The 16420-nt window shown below is 42.2% G+C and overlaps 1 protein-coding gene across 1 annotated transcript in view; it reads left to right on the top strand.

Moving 5' to 3' along the window:
- The window catches only part of prss16 (serine protease 16), a 72118-nt gene that overhangs the window by 19928 nt on the left and 35770 nt on the right, over nt 1-16420 (top strand). Inside the window, exon 5 of the mRNA XM_041205418.1 lies at nt 3306-3441. Coding sequence (XP_041061352.1) covers nt 3306-3441 — 136 coding nt within the window. The remainder of the gene's footprint in view (nt 1-3305; nt 3442-16420) is intronic.

A 16420-nucleotide genomic window follows, 5' to 3' on the forward strand; every position in this document is an offset into this window, starting at 1 on the left:
GCATAAATTCAATGGAACTGCTCAAGCTGTCAAAGAACGGTCAAGGAACTGTTAAAGAACTGTTAAAACTCATTGGAATTGCCAAAATTCATTGCAGCCATAAAAGCTCATTAGAACTGTGAATGCTATCAAAGGGTTTATATCTGCTAAGCTATAAAATTTAAAAAGTGTTGAGTTTTAAAAAAATCTATCATAATAGGACTTTTGCTACATGACTGATTTTTACAACCTAACATTATCACATTGGGGTACATATTAAGTGAGCAGTTTGATTAAGTAGTTATAAACAGAATTGTTTGTTTTCATAAGAGATTGGTTGAAGGAATTTCATTGTCTTGAATGGTTTATAATCAATGAGAGTGATTTTTAAAATAGTGATGTCATCAATAGACACACAACTTCATTTTATGTCAGCATGGTTCCTGAAGGTTGCCCATGGTAGATACTAGGTGAGTTAGCATTGAGAGGGTAAGGGAAAAGGATGGGGAGTATGGGTTGGCATGAGTTGGCACTATATCGACATGGGGCTGGATAGGATGTTGTGAATTAATGGGGGCATGGGTTGGCACGGGTGTATGAGGGGTCATAAGGGGTGGTAGAGGGGAAAAGGTTGGCATAGGGTGTATGAAGGGCCATAGGAGATTGATAGAGGGGCATGAGGTGGCATAGGGTGTAAGAGGGGCTATGGGGATGGGTGAAGGACATGAGGTAGCATAGGTTGGTATGAATGGGCATGGCGAGTATGTGGGGGTGAGGGGTGAGGGGTGAGGGCTGGAGTAATGTTTTTTGTTTTGTCCAATTTTTTAATATATTCAACGAAGTGTCAGTGCACAGAGAAAGGGCTTCCGCCCAATCTGACTCCGCACCTGGCAGCCTCCGCACTTGTTCTGGGAGTAGTTAGCCCAATTTCTAATCCAGCCAATACCCCCCATCCCCCTGGAATGAGAATTCCAACTTTTGGGCCTCTGTCTCCTGATTCAGACTGGCAGAGCTGGGAAATGTCCTGTTTCTGTGCCCCCGATCCAGCAGCGAAAATCTGGACCCAACTTTGAATATAGCATAGATTGATGAGATGAAAATTAACTTGTCCAATGTACACGATAACATTCATCTTTCTAATGAGTTTGGAACAGTCGCATTCACAAAACAAAGCTGCCATTGATTTGAGACAATTTGGACTTCTTGCCCTTTGAGGCTTGGAGAGGAAAAATTGTTGCAATGGTGGGGTGATTGTTGAGGCAGTTATTAAGGCAGAAATAAACTCACTTTGGATGTAGCCCATGCTTTACCTTACTTGGGTTAAAAAAAATGATATCTCAATTTTATCTAACATCTTTCACAGCTTTAGGATGTTCCAAGGCATTTCACAGTCAATGAAGTACTTTTGAAGTGTGGTCACTGTTGTAATATAGGGAAAGGGGGCAGCCAATTTATGCATAGCAAGGACCAACAAACAACGTTGAGATAAACATCCAGATTATCTGTTTTTAGTGGGGTTACCTGAAAAATAGATATTAGCTAGAGCAACAGGGAAGTTTCCCTACTCTTTAAATAGTTTAATGGGAGTTTTACATCTACCTGAGAGAGTTGTCAAGGCCTTGGCTTAATATCTCATCCAATGGTAGCTCCTTCATCAGTGCACCCCTCTCTCTGCATAGATGTGCCAGCCTATATTGTGTACTGCATCTCTGGAATGTGGCTTGAACGCAGAATCTTTTGACTCAAAGGCAAATATGCTGTCACTGAGCCAGTGCTGATACCTTGAACGCTGACACTTCCGTTCCCCAGAAATGGAATTCTGCACCTTTATGAGCAAAAAAGGCATATTTATACAAAGCCTACTATTGCTGGCTGGCTGCCATTCCCAATGTGAAATCAGCAGCCATCAATGATAGTTTGTCATTTTGCCTCTTGTCGCAAACAGCCCAGCTGCTCATTGCTTTCAAGGGAGCACCATCAGTTATCTCATACTGAGCAAATCTCTGAGTAAAGTTCACATATTTGCTTTTGCTACATTCCCATCTGCATGATTTCTAATATCTAGTTGTGGGAGAACAAAATAAATAAATTTCTCTCTCTTAAAATAAAGGTACTTTAGGTATTCTAAACCCATTTTCTGAAAGAGATGGGTTAACAGCACTGCAGTAGTCCATCACTGGGCACTTCCTTAGCTAACTTACAAAGAGATACCAATTACTAATAAGAAAATCAGAAATTAACCCTATTACAAGCACGAGGCTCTTCTGAAATGGGGTTTGGGTAACCAAAAGAACCTTCTCCAGCATTAAACACATCAAACCTGACTTTGAGAGGTTGATCCAAAAAAAATTGGAACATTTTCCATTTGCTGCCACAAGATTCATCTGGTTTTGTTTTTTAACCATGGGCAGAAATTTTCTCTCGTCAGACAGGCATGCTCTCGACCCGAATGAGAGTAAAATAGTGCGCAATGACGTCGGGTGAGCATCCTGACGTCATCGCACACTCTCGTGATATTTCACTCGGCGGGCACGCGCAAGGGGCAGCAGCACGCCCGCCGACAATTAAGAGGTCTGTTAAGGTCCTTAATCGATTAAGTAAATCTGATTTTTCTAACAGGAATTGAAAATAAAATAAAAGTGTTGAAAGCTCATTTATAACATGTCCCTGCTCATGTGACTTGAGGGGACATGTTTTTAACATTTTAAAATTTCTTTATTTATGTTTTTAAAAATCTTCAGCTCCCTGAGGCAGCTCTGTGCCTTCAGGGAGCTTTCAGTGCACACACTCACACACATGCACAAATGTCCATGCTCACCCGCCAACCCCGTCCCCTTGGCGCTCAGCATTGCAGCACACGATTCATGCTGGCTGGCTGTTCATTGGCCAGCCAGCGTGAAATCGCGGTCAGGGCCTGATCGTGGGCGGCAGTCGGTTTCCCAACTGCTCCCAGGCCACCCAGCCAACAAGGTAAAAATCTTGCCCTTTTTTTGGTTATTTGGTGTGAATAGATTATTCCCATCTAATGTACAATTTACAGTGTGTTAGGATGAACTTCTGTGGCTGATTTTAATAAATAGGTTTTAATATAAGAGAAGTTTTAGGACCTGCCTAGTTGTCATTATTCTGAATCTCTGTAGCTGACTGACTGTTTCATTTGCAGATCTAGACATTTTAACTTGGTCACGTACCTGACTAGCTGTCTAAACATACTTAGCTGTAAAAGTCAGAAAAAGTCCAAGTTCAGTCACCATTTGAAATTTCTGTTAAATTGTCACCAGAGAAACCAGAAATAAATTCAGGACTTAATTTTTAATATTTTCCAGAGTATTTGGAAGTGGTTAATTATTCCTTGGAAAGTTTCAATACCCCATGTCCTCTGCTGGTGAAGGATGCCTCTGACACTCTGGTAGAGTTGCTGGCAAATACTAGAAAGCATAAGCAGATAACACAAGATTTCCAGTAAGTACAATAGATTTCAAAAACATATGGCTATAACATGAAGTATTTTATGAAGTTACTTGAACTTATCCAAAAACAGGTTGCATTATAAATAGCACAAGCTCTGAGGCAGGTAATGTTGGCGGACTCTGTACAGTAACATCAAGCTGCTGTCAAGCTAACCCTTTCAAAAGACAACATGGAGCTAAACTGTCAATCACAGTAATGAACAACTTCAAAACTTCATAAGGTCGGTCAGTCAGTCCACCCAGAATTGTCTTGAAATCCTCTCCGTTCATTTGGTTCTTAAATGATTCCTTTGCCTTTACTAATCTATCTGAGAATGAATTCAAAGGGTTCGAATAAAAATGTCTTCGATGTTAATCCTGAATTTCCCTTTTACTAGTGTGAACCTGTGATTGTTGTCCTACTCACACAAGGTAATTTTCTTGATTTACTTTTTCCATGCTATTTACTATCTTGTGTTCCTGTCTAGAATGCCTTTCTCGGATGTTGACTTCCAAAGCTTAAAAGCCCAGGTTTCTCCAGCTTTTCCCTGCAACTTTGACCTCCATGGCTGGGATCAGCCTTGTGACTCTACTCTATCTCTAATGTTTGAATATCTTCCTCATGTGAACTCCTGAACTGTTATGTCATCTGTTTCCTTCACAGCTACTGCTTGATTTGCTGTTTTTTTTTCTAGCATTTTTGTTTCTTGTTTGATATTTCCAGTATCTGCAACTTCTTGGTTTTTAATTTCTCTTGGCTTTGTGGTTTGCTGCTCTGCATTGGTTGAACATGTTGAACTTTGACTTTTCTATATAACTCCTAGGTCTCTTGCAGCTTCACCCTCCTTTTATTTCAACACTAATTCTGGAGTTGGTGTGTTGCACATTGTCCTTTCTTAGTGCAGTACTTTACAGTAGACTTTGCTGTATGTGTGCATGTGCGTGTGTATGTGTGCGTGTGCATGTGTGTGTGTGCGTGCACATGTGTGTGTGTGTGTGCGTGCACATGTGTGTGTGTGTGTGTGTATGCGTGTGCATATAGAAGTTAGCAGGATGACTTCTCCCTGAGAGAGGATATTCTCCATTCTCCTAAAACAGTCTCATGGGCTGCAAGGAGATCTGTCTCCAGGACAGAAAAGACCAGTTCAGATGCTGTCTTTGGTCAGCTGTTCCAGTATCAAGGTGGGATTAATATCTTTCTACTTCTTGGATGCTGATTCTGATGTTCAAACACAAATACAGAGTTCAATGGTACTTTTATTAAATTAACAGTGCCTGATCGACCATCTTCTTCTTTTAAGCTGATTATATAGTTTAAAAGTGAACGGGGCAGCAAGAAAATCCTTGGCCACAAAAATTCAGTTTGAAGACTGCAGAGTTTCTGCTTTGGCCACCATTTGCGATCTGGGTGCAGTTTAAATCTACCTGTTTTGGGAAGGGCTCTTTTTTGACTTTCACCAAACTTAAAATTTGCCATGAACCAGGGCAATTGGGGCAGCATTCTAAAATATAATTTTTCAAAAAAAAAAATTTGCTTAAATAAATAATACCCAATATAATCAGATGTGGTTTGATTAAAACAGCTGAAAATGGGTTTACTCATCAAAAAAATTATTTTATAGAGTTGGATTATATGGGCACCGTATTCCTCAACATCCAACCCCCGATCCCCACTCCTCCCCCCACCCCGATTCCCCTATGCCCCCAAACTTAAAGGTCAGTCAGGAACCTGCCTACTAAAAATCGGTCTTCCTCACAGTCATTTTATGATTGGCGGGATGTGATTGGCTGAAAACTGGCAGAAAAGATCCCCAAAACTCGAGTTGCACCAGACATAATTTGCACTTAAAATTCTATGATTTTTTCTTTGTACTGGTTGCACTGATTTCAGGCAAATTGTTCTAAAGGAAATTCTGTGAAACTTTTGAAATAGGATTCACTAGTGTAAAGCCAATGATCAGCTACAACAATTACTGTTCATTCCCGTACCGGCTGAAGTTATCCATGAGGTCATTCATCTTCTCAACCTGGCCCCTCGCCTGAGGTGTGGTGATCCTCAGGTTAAACTCATCACCAGTCGTCTCTGAGAGCGCAGCCTACTGTCTTCTGGGACTATGGCGACTTTCATTTCACAGCAATTAGCGTGCTACAGTTGTTGTCGCTGCCCTAGGGCTAAGAATGGGGAGAAAAAAGCCAAATCAGGGTTCAGCAACAACAACTTTCATCTATATAATGCCTTTAATGCGTAAAACCTCCCAAAGTGCTTCACAAGAGCATAATCAGACCAAAGTTGACACTGAGCCAAAGAAGGGGAATTTGGGCGGGTGAGGTATGTTTGAAACAGCTTCTTAAAGGAAGAGAGATAGATTGAGAGGCAAAGGCATTTGGGGAGGGAATTCCAGAATTTAGGGGTTAGGTAGCTCAATGCATGGCTGACAATGGTGGGGGCAAAGGAAGTGGGAGATGCGCAGAAGTAACACAGAGTCCTCAGAGTTGTAGGGGTGGAGGAGGATAGAGAGATAGGCAGGGGTGAGATCATGGGGGATTTGAACATGAGAATCGAACTCCTTCTCCTAATTGCTGTCCTGTAACTTCTGGGAAATATATGCACATGGACATCAAGTAAGAACGTGATTGACTTCAATCATGCTGCTTTGAAAACTCAGATAACCTAGTGACTCTGAACAGAATTTCCTGAGATTTGCTGTACCTGAGAGTTTCTGATTCACTGCTTGCTGCATGTGAGGCTAAACAGTGGTGCTGAACCTCAAAATTCTGCCCTGTATGTCTAGACTTACAAGTCCACTGGGGTAATGCACCAGACTACTGTCAATGACAATGCCTGCATGTGTCTGGATAGTCAAATTACACTTATGCCTACAAAACTCAGGTATCTGCTCATGTTTCTGCAAAGTGAATTTTTTTGTTACTCCATTTGAGGGCAGTGTTTCTTCATTAACGTTTGTAACATGATCGCAATTTGGGCATAAATTTTCAACTTTTCCTTTCAAGGAATGTCTATTTTCAAATAAGGAATATAGAACCATAGAAAAGTTATGGTGCAGAAAGAGGCCATTCAGGCCACCGTGTCTGCGCAGGCCAAAAAGAGAAAAAAGAAACTGGCCGCTCTAATCCCATTTTCCAGCACCTGGTCCATAGCCTTGCAGATTACACCACTTCAGGTGCAGATCCAGGTACCTTTTAAATGAGTTGAGTGTTTCAGCCTCAAACTCCAACTAAGACAGTGAATTCCAGATTCCCACCACCCTCTGGCTGAAAAGGTTTGTCCTCATGTCCCCTCTAATCCTTCGACCAAACACCTTAAATCTATGTTTCCTGGTAATTGACCCCTCACCGAGGGGAAACAAGTCTTTCCCGTCTACCCTATCTAGGCCCCTCTTAATTTTTACACATCAATTCGGTCACTCCTTAGTTTCCTCTGTTCTAAGGAAAACAACCCCAGTCTCTCCTCATAGCTGCAATTTTCAAACCCTGGCAACATTCTTGTAAATCTCCTCTGCACTCTCTCCAGAGCAATTATGTCCTTCCTGTAATGTGGACCAGAACTGTACACATAATTCCAGTTGTGGCCCAACCAGTGTTTTATACAGTTGCATCATCACATCCCTGCTTTTGTATTCAATACCTCGCTCAATAAAGGAAAACATTCCATTTGCTTTCTGGATCACCCTGCCCACCTGTCCTGCCAACTTCAAGGAACTGTGGACATGCAGTCCAAGGTCTCTCACTTCCTCAACCCCTCTCAATAATTCCCGTTTATTGAGTATTCCCTTGCTTTATTTTCCCTCCCCAAATGCATTACCTCGCACTTTTCCAGATTGAATTCCATTTGCCACTTCTCCTTCCACTCAACCAAACCAATGATATCATTCTGGAGTCAATAGCTATCCTCTTCACTATCAATTACATGGCCAATTTTTGTGTCATCTGCAAATTTCCCAATCATACCTCCCACACTCATGTCCAAATCAATAATATATACAACAAACAGCAAGGGCCCCAACACTGAGCGCTGTGGAACACCACTGGAAACCATTTTCCATTCACAAAAACACCCATCAGCCAATATCCTTTGTTTCCTGTCACTGAGACAAATTTGGATCCGACCTTCCCCTGTATCCCATGAGATTTAATTTTCCTGAACAGTCTGCCATATGGGTCCTTGTCAAATGTCTTACTGAACAGTAGCCAACATCCACTACACTACCCTCATCAATTATCCTTGTTACTAACTCAAAAAATTCTGTTAAGTTAGTAGGACATAATCTTCCCCTAACAAAAGCATTCTGACTGTCCCTGACCAATCCATGCCTTTCTAGGTGACAGTTTATCCTGTGTCTCAGAATTGTTTGCAATAATTTACCCACCACTGAAGTCAGACTGACTGGCCTATAATTTTTTGGCCTATCCCTCGCACCCTTTTAAATAATGATACAACCATTATTTGCAGACTTCCAATACTCTGGGACCTCATTATATTTAGTGAGGATTGGAAAATGATCCTCAGAGCATCTGATATTTCCTCCCTGGCTTCCTTTAACAGCCTGGGATACAATCCATCTGGCCCTGGTGATTTATCCAGCTTGAAGGATGCCAGTCCCTCAAGTACTTCCTCTCTCACTATGCTCATTGTCTCTAGTATTTCACACTTCTCTTTAACTAGAATGTCTGCATCATCCCTCTCCTTAGTGAAAACAGAGACAAAGTACTCATTGAGAACCCTGTCCAAATCTTCTGCATCAGCCTACAAGTTACCATATCCAATAGGCCCTACACTTTGCTTAGTTATTCTCTTGCTCTTAATGTACTGGTAGAACATTTTAGGATTTTCTTTGATTTTACCCACCAATATTTTTTTGTATCCTTTCTTTGCTTTCCTAATTTCCATTTTTAATTCTCCCCTATACTTTCTGTACTCCTCTAGGCTTTCTACAGTATTAAGTCTTTTGTGACTGTCATAAACTTTCTTTTTCTGCTTTATCTTGGTCTGTATGCTTCTGGAGAACTAGGGGGCTCTAGATTTGTCAGTACCACCCTTCTTTGTGGGGACATGTCTACACTGTGCCTGTAGAATCTTGCTTTTGAATGCCTCCCGCTGATTTGACACTGTTTTCCTTCTAATAGCTGTGCCCAGTCCACACTCGCCAGCTCACCTCTCAGCTTTGTAAAAAATATCTTCCCCCATTAGAACTTTCACTCCTGTTCTCTTTTTGTCCTTTTCCGTAATGATGCTAAATCTAAATGTATTATGGTCACTATCCCCAAAATGGTCCCCCACAGCTACTTCATCCACTTGTCCAGCTTCATTTCCTAAGACTAAGTAAAGAATTGTACCCCCTCTCATTGGGCTTGTTAGGTGCTGACTAAAAGAGTTCTCTTGAATGCAGCTTAATAATTTTATGCCCTCCGTGTCCTTCACACTGTTTGTAACCCAATTGATATTAGAGTAGTTGATGTCCCCAACGTTTACTGCCCTATTGTTTTTGCACTCAGTAATCTGTCTACATATTTACTCATATAACTCCCTTCCACTATTTGGGGATCTATAGTACACGCCTATCAATGTGGCTGCCCCTTTTTTATTTCTGAGCTCAATCCATATGGCCTCATTTGATGCTTCGTTTAGTATATCATCCCTCCTCACAGCTGTAATTGATCCTTTAACCAATAATGCTACACCTCCACCATTTTTACCCCTCTCCCTATCCTGCCTGAAAACTCTATGGTTGGGATTTTCCATGCCTGCTGGCATCAGGCGTGTTCAGTGGCACAATATGCAGATAATATGGTGCAATCAGTTTCACAATGACGTAGAACCAGATTGCGACCGTCCACTCATCCCGGCCGCGTTCTCCACCATTGGACATCGGAAACCTCATTGTAATACACCAGCATATCATTTAAGGCCAGCCCGGTGGACTCAACCCCCTCCCCGCTGGATTGTCTACCCATGTCGGTGGGAAAACATACTGACATGTTTCACAACAGGTCATTAGCAATGTGCACCTGACGGGCTGCACTTTGTTCAGGAATTCAAGGTTTGTTTGCCTACCTTGCTTAGGTCAGCACTCGCAGTCATCAGCTCCAGGCTTCACAGACAGCACAACATCACTTTTAGGGGGCTCACGGGTAGGTCTCTACTTACCAGATCAGCCATATATGGGTGGATTTTCAATAACTGCAGGGCTAGGACCTGCTTGACGAAGGGGGAGAAGTGGCCTCAGGCAAGGGAAGATGCTGCAGAGTGAGGGCTATACTGGAGAAGGAGGGTAACCTAGGACATGTGTGGGGCACATGTTGATCTGTGCAAGTACCCTCAAGATGATGTGGGCTGAAGAGGCAGTCTCCAGAGGAGATGAAGCCAGATGGACATGTGAAGGTGTGTGTGTGAGGATGGGTGGTGCTGTCCCGTGAGGTGACAGTGAGTGAGATGCCAGAGAATGTGTGATGGGCTTGAGTGTGTGAGTTTAGAGTGATGAAATGGTTGCCATACCCTGGCTGCACGGATGCGATCATTCATCCTCTATCTGCACTAGATGACCAACCTCTTCTGTGCAGCTCTGGCACTGATTAGCATTGCCATCGCCTCCAGAGCCTAGTTGGTAACGCCGCTGCCCATCGCTGCCAGACTGGGTGTAGAGGACATCGCAGCGGGCCTCCAAAGCATCCCAAAGGCATTCCAGTGATGCGTCACTAAACCTGGAGGCTGCAGTCTTTTTGTCTTTCATGGACATCTTCTCTGCAGTAGTCATGGGCTGGAAGCACCGAGATGCGTGCGTGCAGCTCGATTTTAAATATGGTGCCTGGCATGATGAAGCAGTGAGGTGATGTTGTGGTGTGTGAATGTGAGCCCACCTACCATGGAAACGGTGCGTTTTCCGGGAATGCATAACTGATGCGGCGGGTTTGGGATGATATGGCGTGAAAACCCGCCATTGCGGCTAGTGGGTAAAATGTTGTTACACTTAGTGCAAATCTGGGATGATTCCTCCCTATATCCAGGGATGTTGAGCTGCCATTTTTTCCCCTCCTTAAGCCAAGTTTTCATTATAGCGATGATATCATGCTGCCATGCGTTTATCTGTGCCCTCAGCTCATGGGCTTTATTTACAATGCTCCTTGTATTTACGTATATACCTTTTAACACGGCCAAATTCCTTTGCTGTACACTTTTTAACCTGTACTGCTTCTGTCTTTCAGAGTCACTCATTAATTCTCCACCTCCCGCTCCCTGCTCTGAATTTGCCCTCAGGTTCCCAGCCCCTGCCAATCTAGTTTAAACCGCACAGCACTTGCAAATCTTCCTGCGAGGATATTCGTCCCAGTCCTGTTCAGGTAGAGACCGTCCAGCTTGTATACATCCCACCTTCTGCAGAACCGGCCCCAAAGCCTCAGAGATCTGAGGCCCTCCCTCCTACACCAGGTTTCCAGCCATGTGTTTATTCGCTCAATTCTCATATATCTATACTCACTTGCACATGGGGCTGGGAATAATCCTGAGATTACTGCTTTTGAGGTCCTGCTTTTCAATCTCCTTCCTAGCTTCCTAAAGTCTGCCTCATCCCTTTTCCTACCCAAGTCATTGGTACCAACGTGGACAACAACCTCTGGCTGATCAGCCTCCCCCAGAAGAATGCCCTGCAGCCGTTCCGTGAACATGTCCCTTTTTAAGGATTTTGCTTATGAAAGCAAAGACCACATAAGCCTCCTACCTTAAATGTTCAATGGCTACAGATATTTGTGGCTCTTTTTCCATCAGGCCACCCAGTTTTTTCTGCTGTTTTGCTCTCTAAACATGCTTGTATCAACTGTTGAGCTTTTTGGAGTCACTCTAGAACACAGATACTCCAAGAGGGGAAAGGATTTGCCCAATATCATAAATCACAAGCTTGAATGAATTTCAGATTGAGATTACTGAACTATGATGCATTCCACATTTTTTTCAACAACTCTGCATGTTGTCCATGGCATGTTAGTGGCTGCAACATTTTATGACAAGGGTCTGCTCTAAAGGTTACTATCCCTCCTCCTCTCAGCACAGCTGGTTTATGCCTCATCCAACAATTGGATTTCTTGCCACCTCTCTAACTGCACTCCACTCAATAGGTTTTCTCCCTCCACTCAAACATAAAAAGGGGATCTCTGCCTTTTTCTGTTTCTTTCCCCATACCTTCCAAAAGCATGTCTCTCTCCTTTCATTCCTCTTCACTAATTGATGTCCTCAGGAGAGTCCTTGTCCCTCTTTCATTCCCACTGATATTCATTCTAGTTTCCTCTTCCACCACTTCTGTGTGTCTGCCTCTGTCTCCGGCTCTCATTCACATTTGCCTTATTTTCACGTCACTAATAAAGTCCAATGAATGGACCTGGATTCCATTCTATCCTTTCTTCCCACCCTTCTCTTTTTGTTATTCTTTCCTACTTCACTTCTCATTTGCACATCCTCTCTTCCTTTGCTGCTCATTATCCCATTTCTTATCCTTTACATTTTTCTTCTTTTTTTCTTTGATCTCTGTTCAATTTTATTTCCTTTATTGTCCCTGTTCCTACTCTTTTGGTTTCTTCACTTTCCTTTTTGTTTCTTCAGCCGTCCCATTTCCTGTACCATTCATGTTCCTAAGTGGCAAGACTGCAGTGGAGGGCAAAGTGCGTTCTACAGGAATAAAGAACAAAGATCGGGAGGAAGCAAGCCAAATTAAAAATGGCAATCAAGAAGGGACAGGCATAGAAAATGTACAGAGAGATTGAGAAGGAATGAGAGGGAGAAGACTACAGAAAGAAGAATATTTCCTTGTTCATACATTAGGATGCTGGCCACGTCACAATTAATGGTTATTGCAAACTCTGAATTTAATCTAAACCACTCAGAAAAAAGGGTTGTGTTCAGGTCGGATCCCTATTATATACTGGAGAGACCAAACACAGACTGGGTGACCCTTTGCAGAACACCTTCGGTCTGTCCCCAAGCATGACCCAGACCTCCCTGTCACTTGCCATTTCAACACACCACCCTGCTCTCATGCCCACATGTCCGTCCTTGGCCTGCTGCAATGTTCCAGTGAAGCTGAACGCAAACTGGAGGAACAGCACCTCATCTTCCGACAAGGCACACTGCAGCCTTCCGGACTGAATATTGAGTTCAACAATTTCAGATCATGAACTCTCTCCTCCATCCCCACCCACTTTCCGATCCCCCTTTTTCCAATAAATTGTAATTTTTTTTTACAACTATATTTTTTTCTTTTCCCTCCTTTTTTAAAATTTATTTTGATCTATTGTTTCATCTCCACCTTTTAGCCCATTTTGATCCCTTCCCCCCACCCCACCCACACTAGAGCCATCTGCCACTAGCTTGCTTCCCTAAATGTCCCCATTAGCACATTCCTTAGATAATATCACCACCGTCAACACCCCTTTGTCCTTTTGTCTATGACATCTTTGGCAGTCTCTTCCTGGTCTCCACCTATCACTGGCCCCCTATCGAGCTCTCCTGTCCCACCCCCTTCTACCAGCTTATATTTCATCTCATTTCTATATGTCTTAGCTCTGATGTAGGGTCATATGGACTCAAAACATCAACTGTATCCCTCTCCACAGACGCTGTTGGACCTACAGAGTTTTTCCAGGTTTTTTTTTTCTTCTAGATTTCCAGCATCTGCAGTATTTTGCTTTTATCCTATTATATACTTCCAGCCAATTTTGTACCCCATTGAGCATACGCCAATGTAGCCTCACTTAGGATGATCATATCACTACTAAGGATGTCTAAATCCCACTGATTTCTAGAAGTAGAAGCTGGACCAGTGAAAGCTGGTTCTGGGGCATAGCAAGTAATTACTATCTGCCAGAAACAGCTCTGATTGGTTCAACTTCTGCTCCAGTGCTGTGCTGAGATCATTCTGTATGAGGCTGCTTCATTGTACACAATACTTCTTCATTGAACTTCAACTTAATTTTGGCCCAGTTTCTTCAAAAATTAAAGAGGTGCAGCCTTTGATGCCTCATCTCTAGCTTTGCCAGATTTCGTTGGTGGCTCTGTTTCACCAGCCTATCCGCCCCCCTCTGAACTCGACCCCCCCCTCCAAACTCCTTCGTGCCTTGTCATCCATCCCCCCACCTCACATGGGCAATCCCCCAGTTTGGAAATCCCACCTCTTTTAACTGTAATCAATCGTTCATTGTTTATAGTAACATTAAACTAGGCTGTGTTAACCAAAATACATTATTCCATTACTTATTCTTGACAACATCATCCCCACTTTATCCAGTTTTAACGAGTGTAAAACAGTGACTGGAGTTCAGGAAAACAAACCTGTCATTACCAGTGTGGGAGACAAACTTATTTCCTCTCTTACCAAGAGTGGATTTATTTGGAATTTGCAATGGACTTGGTTCTCTGCTGCGGTTCTGTAATGTCACAATTTAGAACATTAGTTGTATGGAAGTTATTTTGTTGGATTGTGGTTAGAACGTTCTAAAAATGCCACTTCCTTCTAAGGGAAAGTTCCATGCAAGATTTAACTGGTCCATAGAATGGAAACCAGCTGTTATGCCTTTGTGTTCACTGGCTGAGTCATAATCAGTCAAATAGCTGTAGGGGATAAACATTATAATGTGTTTTTCCTATTCTCTCCCTCCCTCTTGTTTAAAAAAAAGTGTGCAATTCCTTTCCAGTGAAATGACCTGTGAAATAGGTCACAGACTCCAGCCTCACATACAGGTGTAATTCTGGTTCATTGGCTTTCATGAAGTAAGACTGGATATCAGTTTTCTTCCTGTGGAAAGCCAGATCTAATAATATGGGTAAGATTTGGCAAACCCTCAAAAGCTGCAATTAGGATTTGGGTCTGCAGCTATGGAATTATGAAGTTTGCCACATTTTTGGATGATATAATCATAACACTTTCAAATTTTGAATCATTTTACAAAATTAAATGCCACTACATCCTCATTACATATACTTTGGAGATATTTATCATATCTAATAAGAAGACAGTTGTTATTACAATGAGGCAGTAGTTAAAATAATGCAGCATAAAAGGATTGGAAATTACAGCCCATTTGACTTGTGCTGTAATGATATTTAACTAATGATTTATCTCCTCGCTGCTGCAACTGCCTTCTTTTATTCATCTGCAAAGGGTTGCTCAGATTTTTGGAACATGCTGTAACATTGTGTGTATGTGGCCATATAAGTTAATTAGTAAACCTGCCTGTCAGCATATCATCAATCAAAGCACTAGTGGGATAGCTAGAAATGGTGGCATTATGCTTTCTGTGGCATTCTGTGAACAACAGTGATTACACTTTCATTTCAGGATCTTTACGAGTTGATCTCCTGTGGCGTTTCACAGGGAGAGTCGAGGCCAAATGTAATCTTCAGGCAAAGCAGGGTTAAAGGTCAGGGTATAATTAGACTAGAATATGGAATGTAATTCAATACCCATTTTAAAGTCATGCATTTTGTCATTATTTTTCTGTTACTTTGATTTTGTATAATGAATTATAGTTAAATAGCAAACCCTAAAGCAATTTGGGATGCAGAGTTAGTTAGAACATATGATCTTCTCTACAGTTCAAGCTGAGGAAGTGGGAGATACATAACTGAGGTACAATAGTGGGAAGGGGTAATTAATGTGTGATAAATTTACATGGGCAGTTTCCATTGTAAATGTGGACATAGGAATTTATAATTGAAAAAGTTGACTGGAACTCAGCATAGAAGTAACACTAAATATGTAGATGGATATACAGCTCTGATTTTTTTCTTTTTTACTACTAAAAGGCAATTAAAAAGCATATTTAACACTGAAATATTCAAGTTATACAGATACCGAATAACTAATTTTAACTATGATGAGTGTAAACACGTGTATTTGACACTGACAAGAATGGTTAGTTGGTAAAAATGTTTAAACATGATAAAATAAAATAAATCTAACATGCTTTATTATGCATACACTACTCACCAAATAGTGGTGTCTGGTTGTGCTGTAGTATCATGAGTGACTGGCGACTGAGGTAGCCCTGGTTGCAGGGCTTCTGAGTATAAGGAGGACTCTTCAGCGGGTGCATAGGCAGCCAAGTCTTATATCCTGACACCAAGCAGGCAACTGAGGGGGCTAGCCAGAAAGGTCATATGAGCTGCCATCAGGAGAGAGGGCTGCATCCTGAAGGTGGATTCTAGCCACACTAGTTAAAGCTGGATTCTGGAACTGAGTGCCCGCTGATCAGTGGTTCAGCAGACTTGATAGTACGAGTTACATCCCTCTCTCGATACCCTCTCTCAAACCTTTTCTCAAGTTCAATCATAACATGGTCACTATTTAAAAGAAATTCCCTTACCTTCAGACTGCTGGTTTGTTACTCACCATTAAATCTACTGTGGCACAGTCCCTTATCACTTCCAAGGTATTAAAGCCACAAAATTTGGTTCTGTAGCACTGCTATTGCCAGCACTATTGAAGACTCAATCTCTAAGAACGTTGTCTGGGACACATCTGGCCACTTACTGTGTGGCCTGCATGGCACCCCCTGACTCACACCTATGCTTGTGCCCTAGCTGTCATACATTCTTCTGACACATGCAGATTGGCTGGATCAGGTCCAGTTAATGCCCTCTCTTCATTATTCCCAGTTAAATATGTATTCGGCTGCAAGAAGATTACCCCCTCCCCCTGACAACTAGCTTTATTTAAAGGGCTTACAGTGCAACTTTGTTGAAGGGTTTTTGACTTACTTTCGCTTGTGCAGTAGAGGTACTGTGTTCTGTGATATTGGTGGTGTTTTGCTAAATTCTTGGATTTGAAAGGAAATAGTGCTGGATCTTGACACTGAGGTCAGCAGATTTGGTTGGCCTATCAGGAGAAAGTCTGCTTCATGGACAGTAGCAACATGAATATGAAAGTGGCTGAGTGAAGGAAACAGAGTCGTGGTTTTTCAGTCTGGAGGAAGGTTAGTGTTGGAGATTC

The sequence above is a fragment of the Carcharodon carcharias genome, chromosome 2, assembly GCF_017639515.1.
Source record: "Carcharodon carcharias isolate sCarCar2 chromosome 2, sCarCar2.pri, whole genome shotgun sequence".
Classification (NCBI taxonomy): Eukaryota; Metazoa; Chordata; class Chondrichthyes; order Lamniformes; family Lamnidae; genus Carcharodon; species Carcharodon carcharias.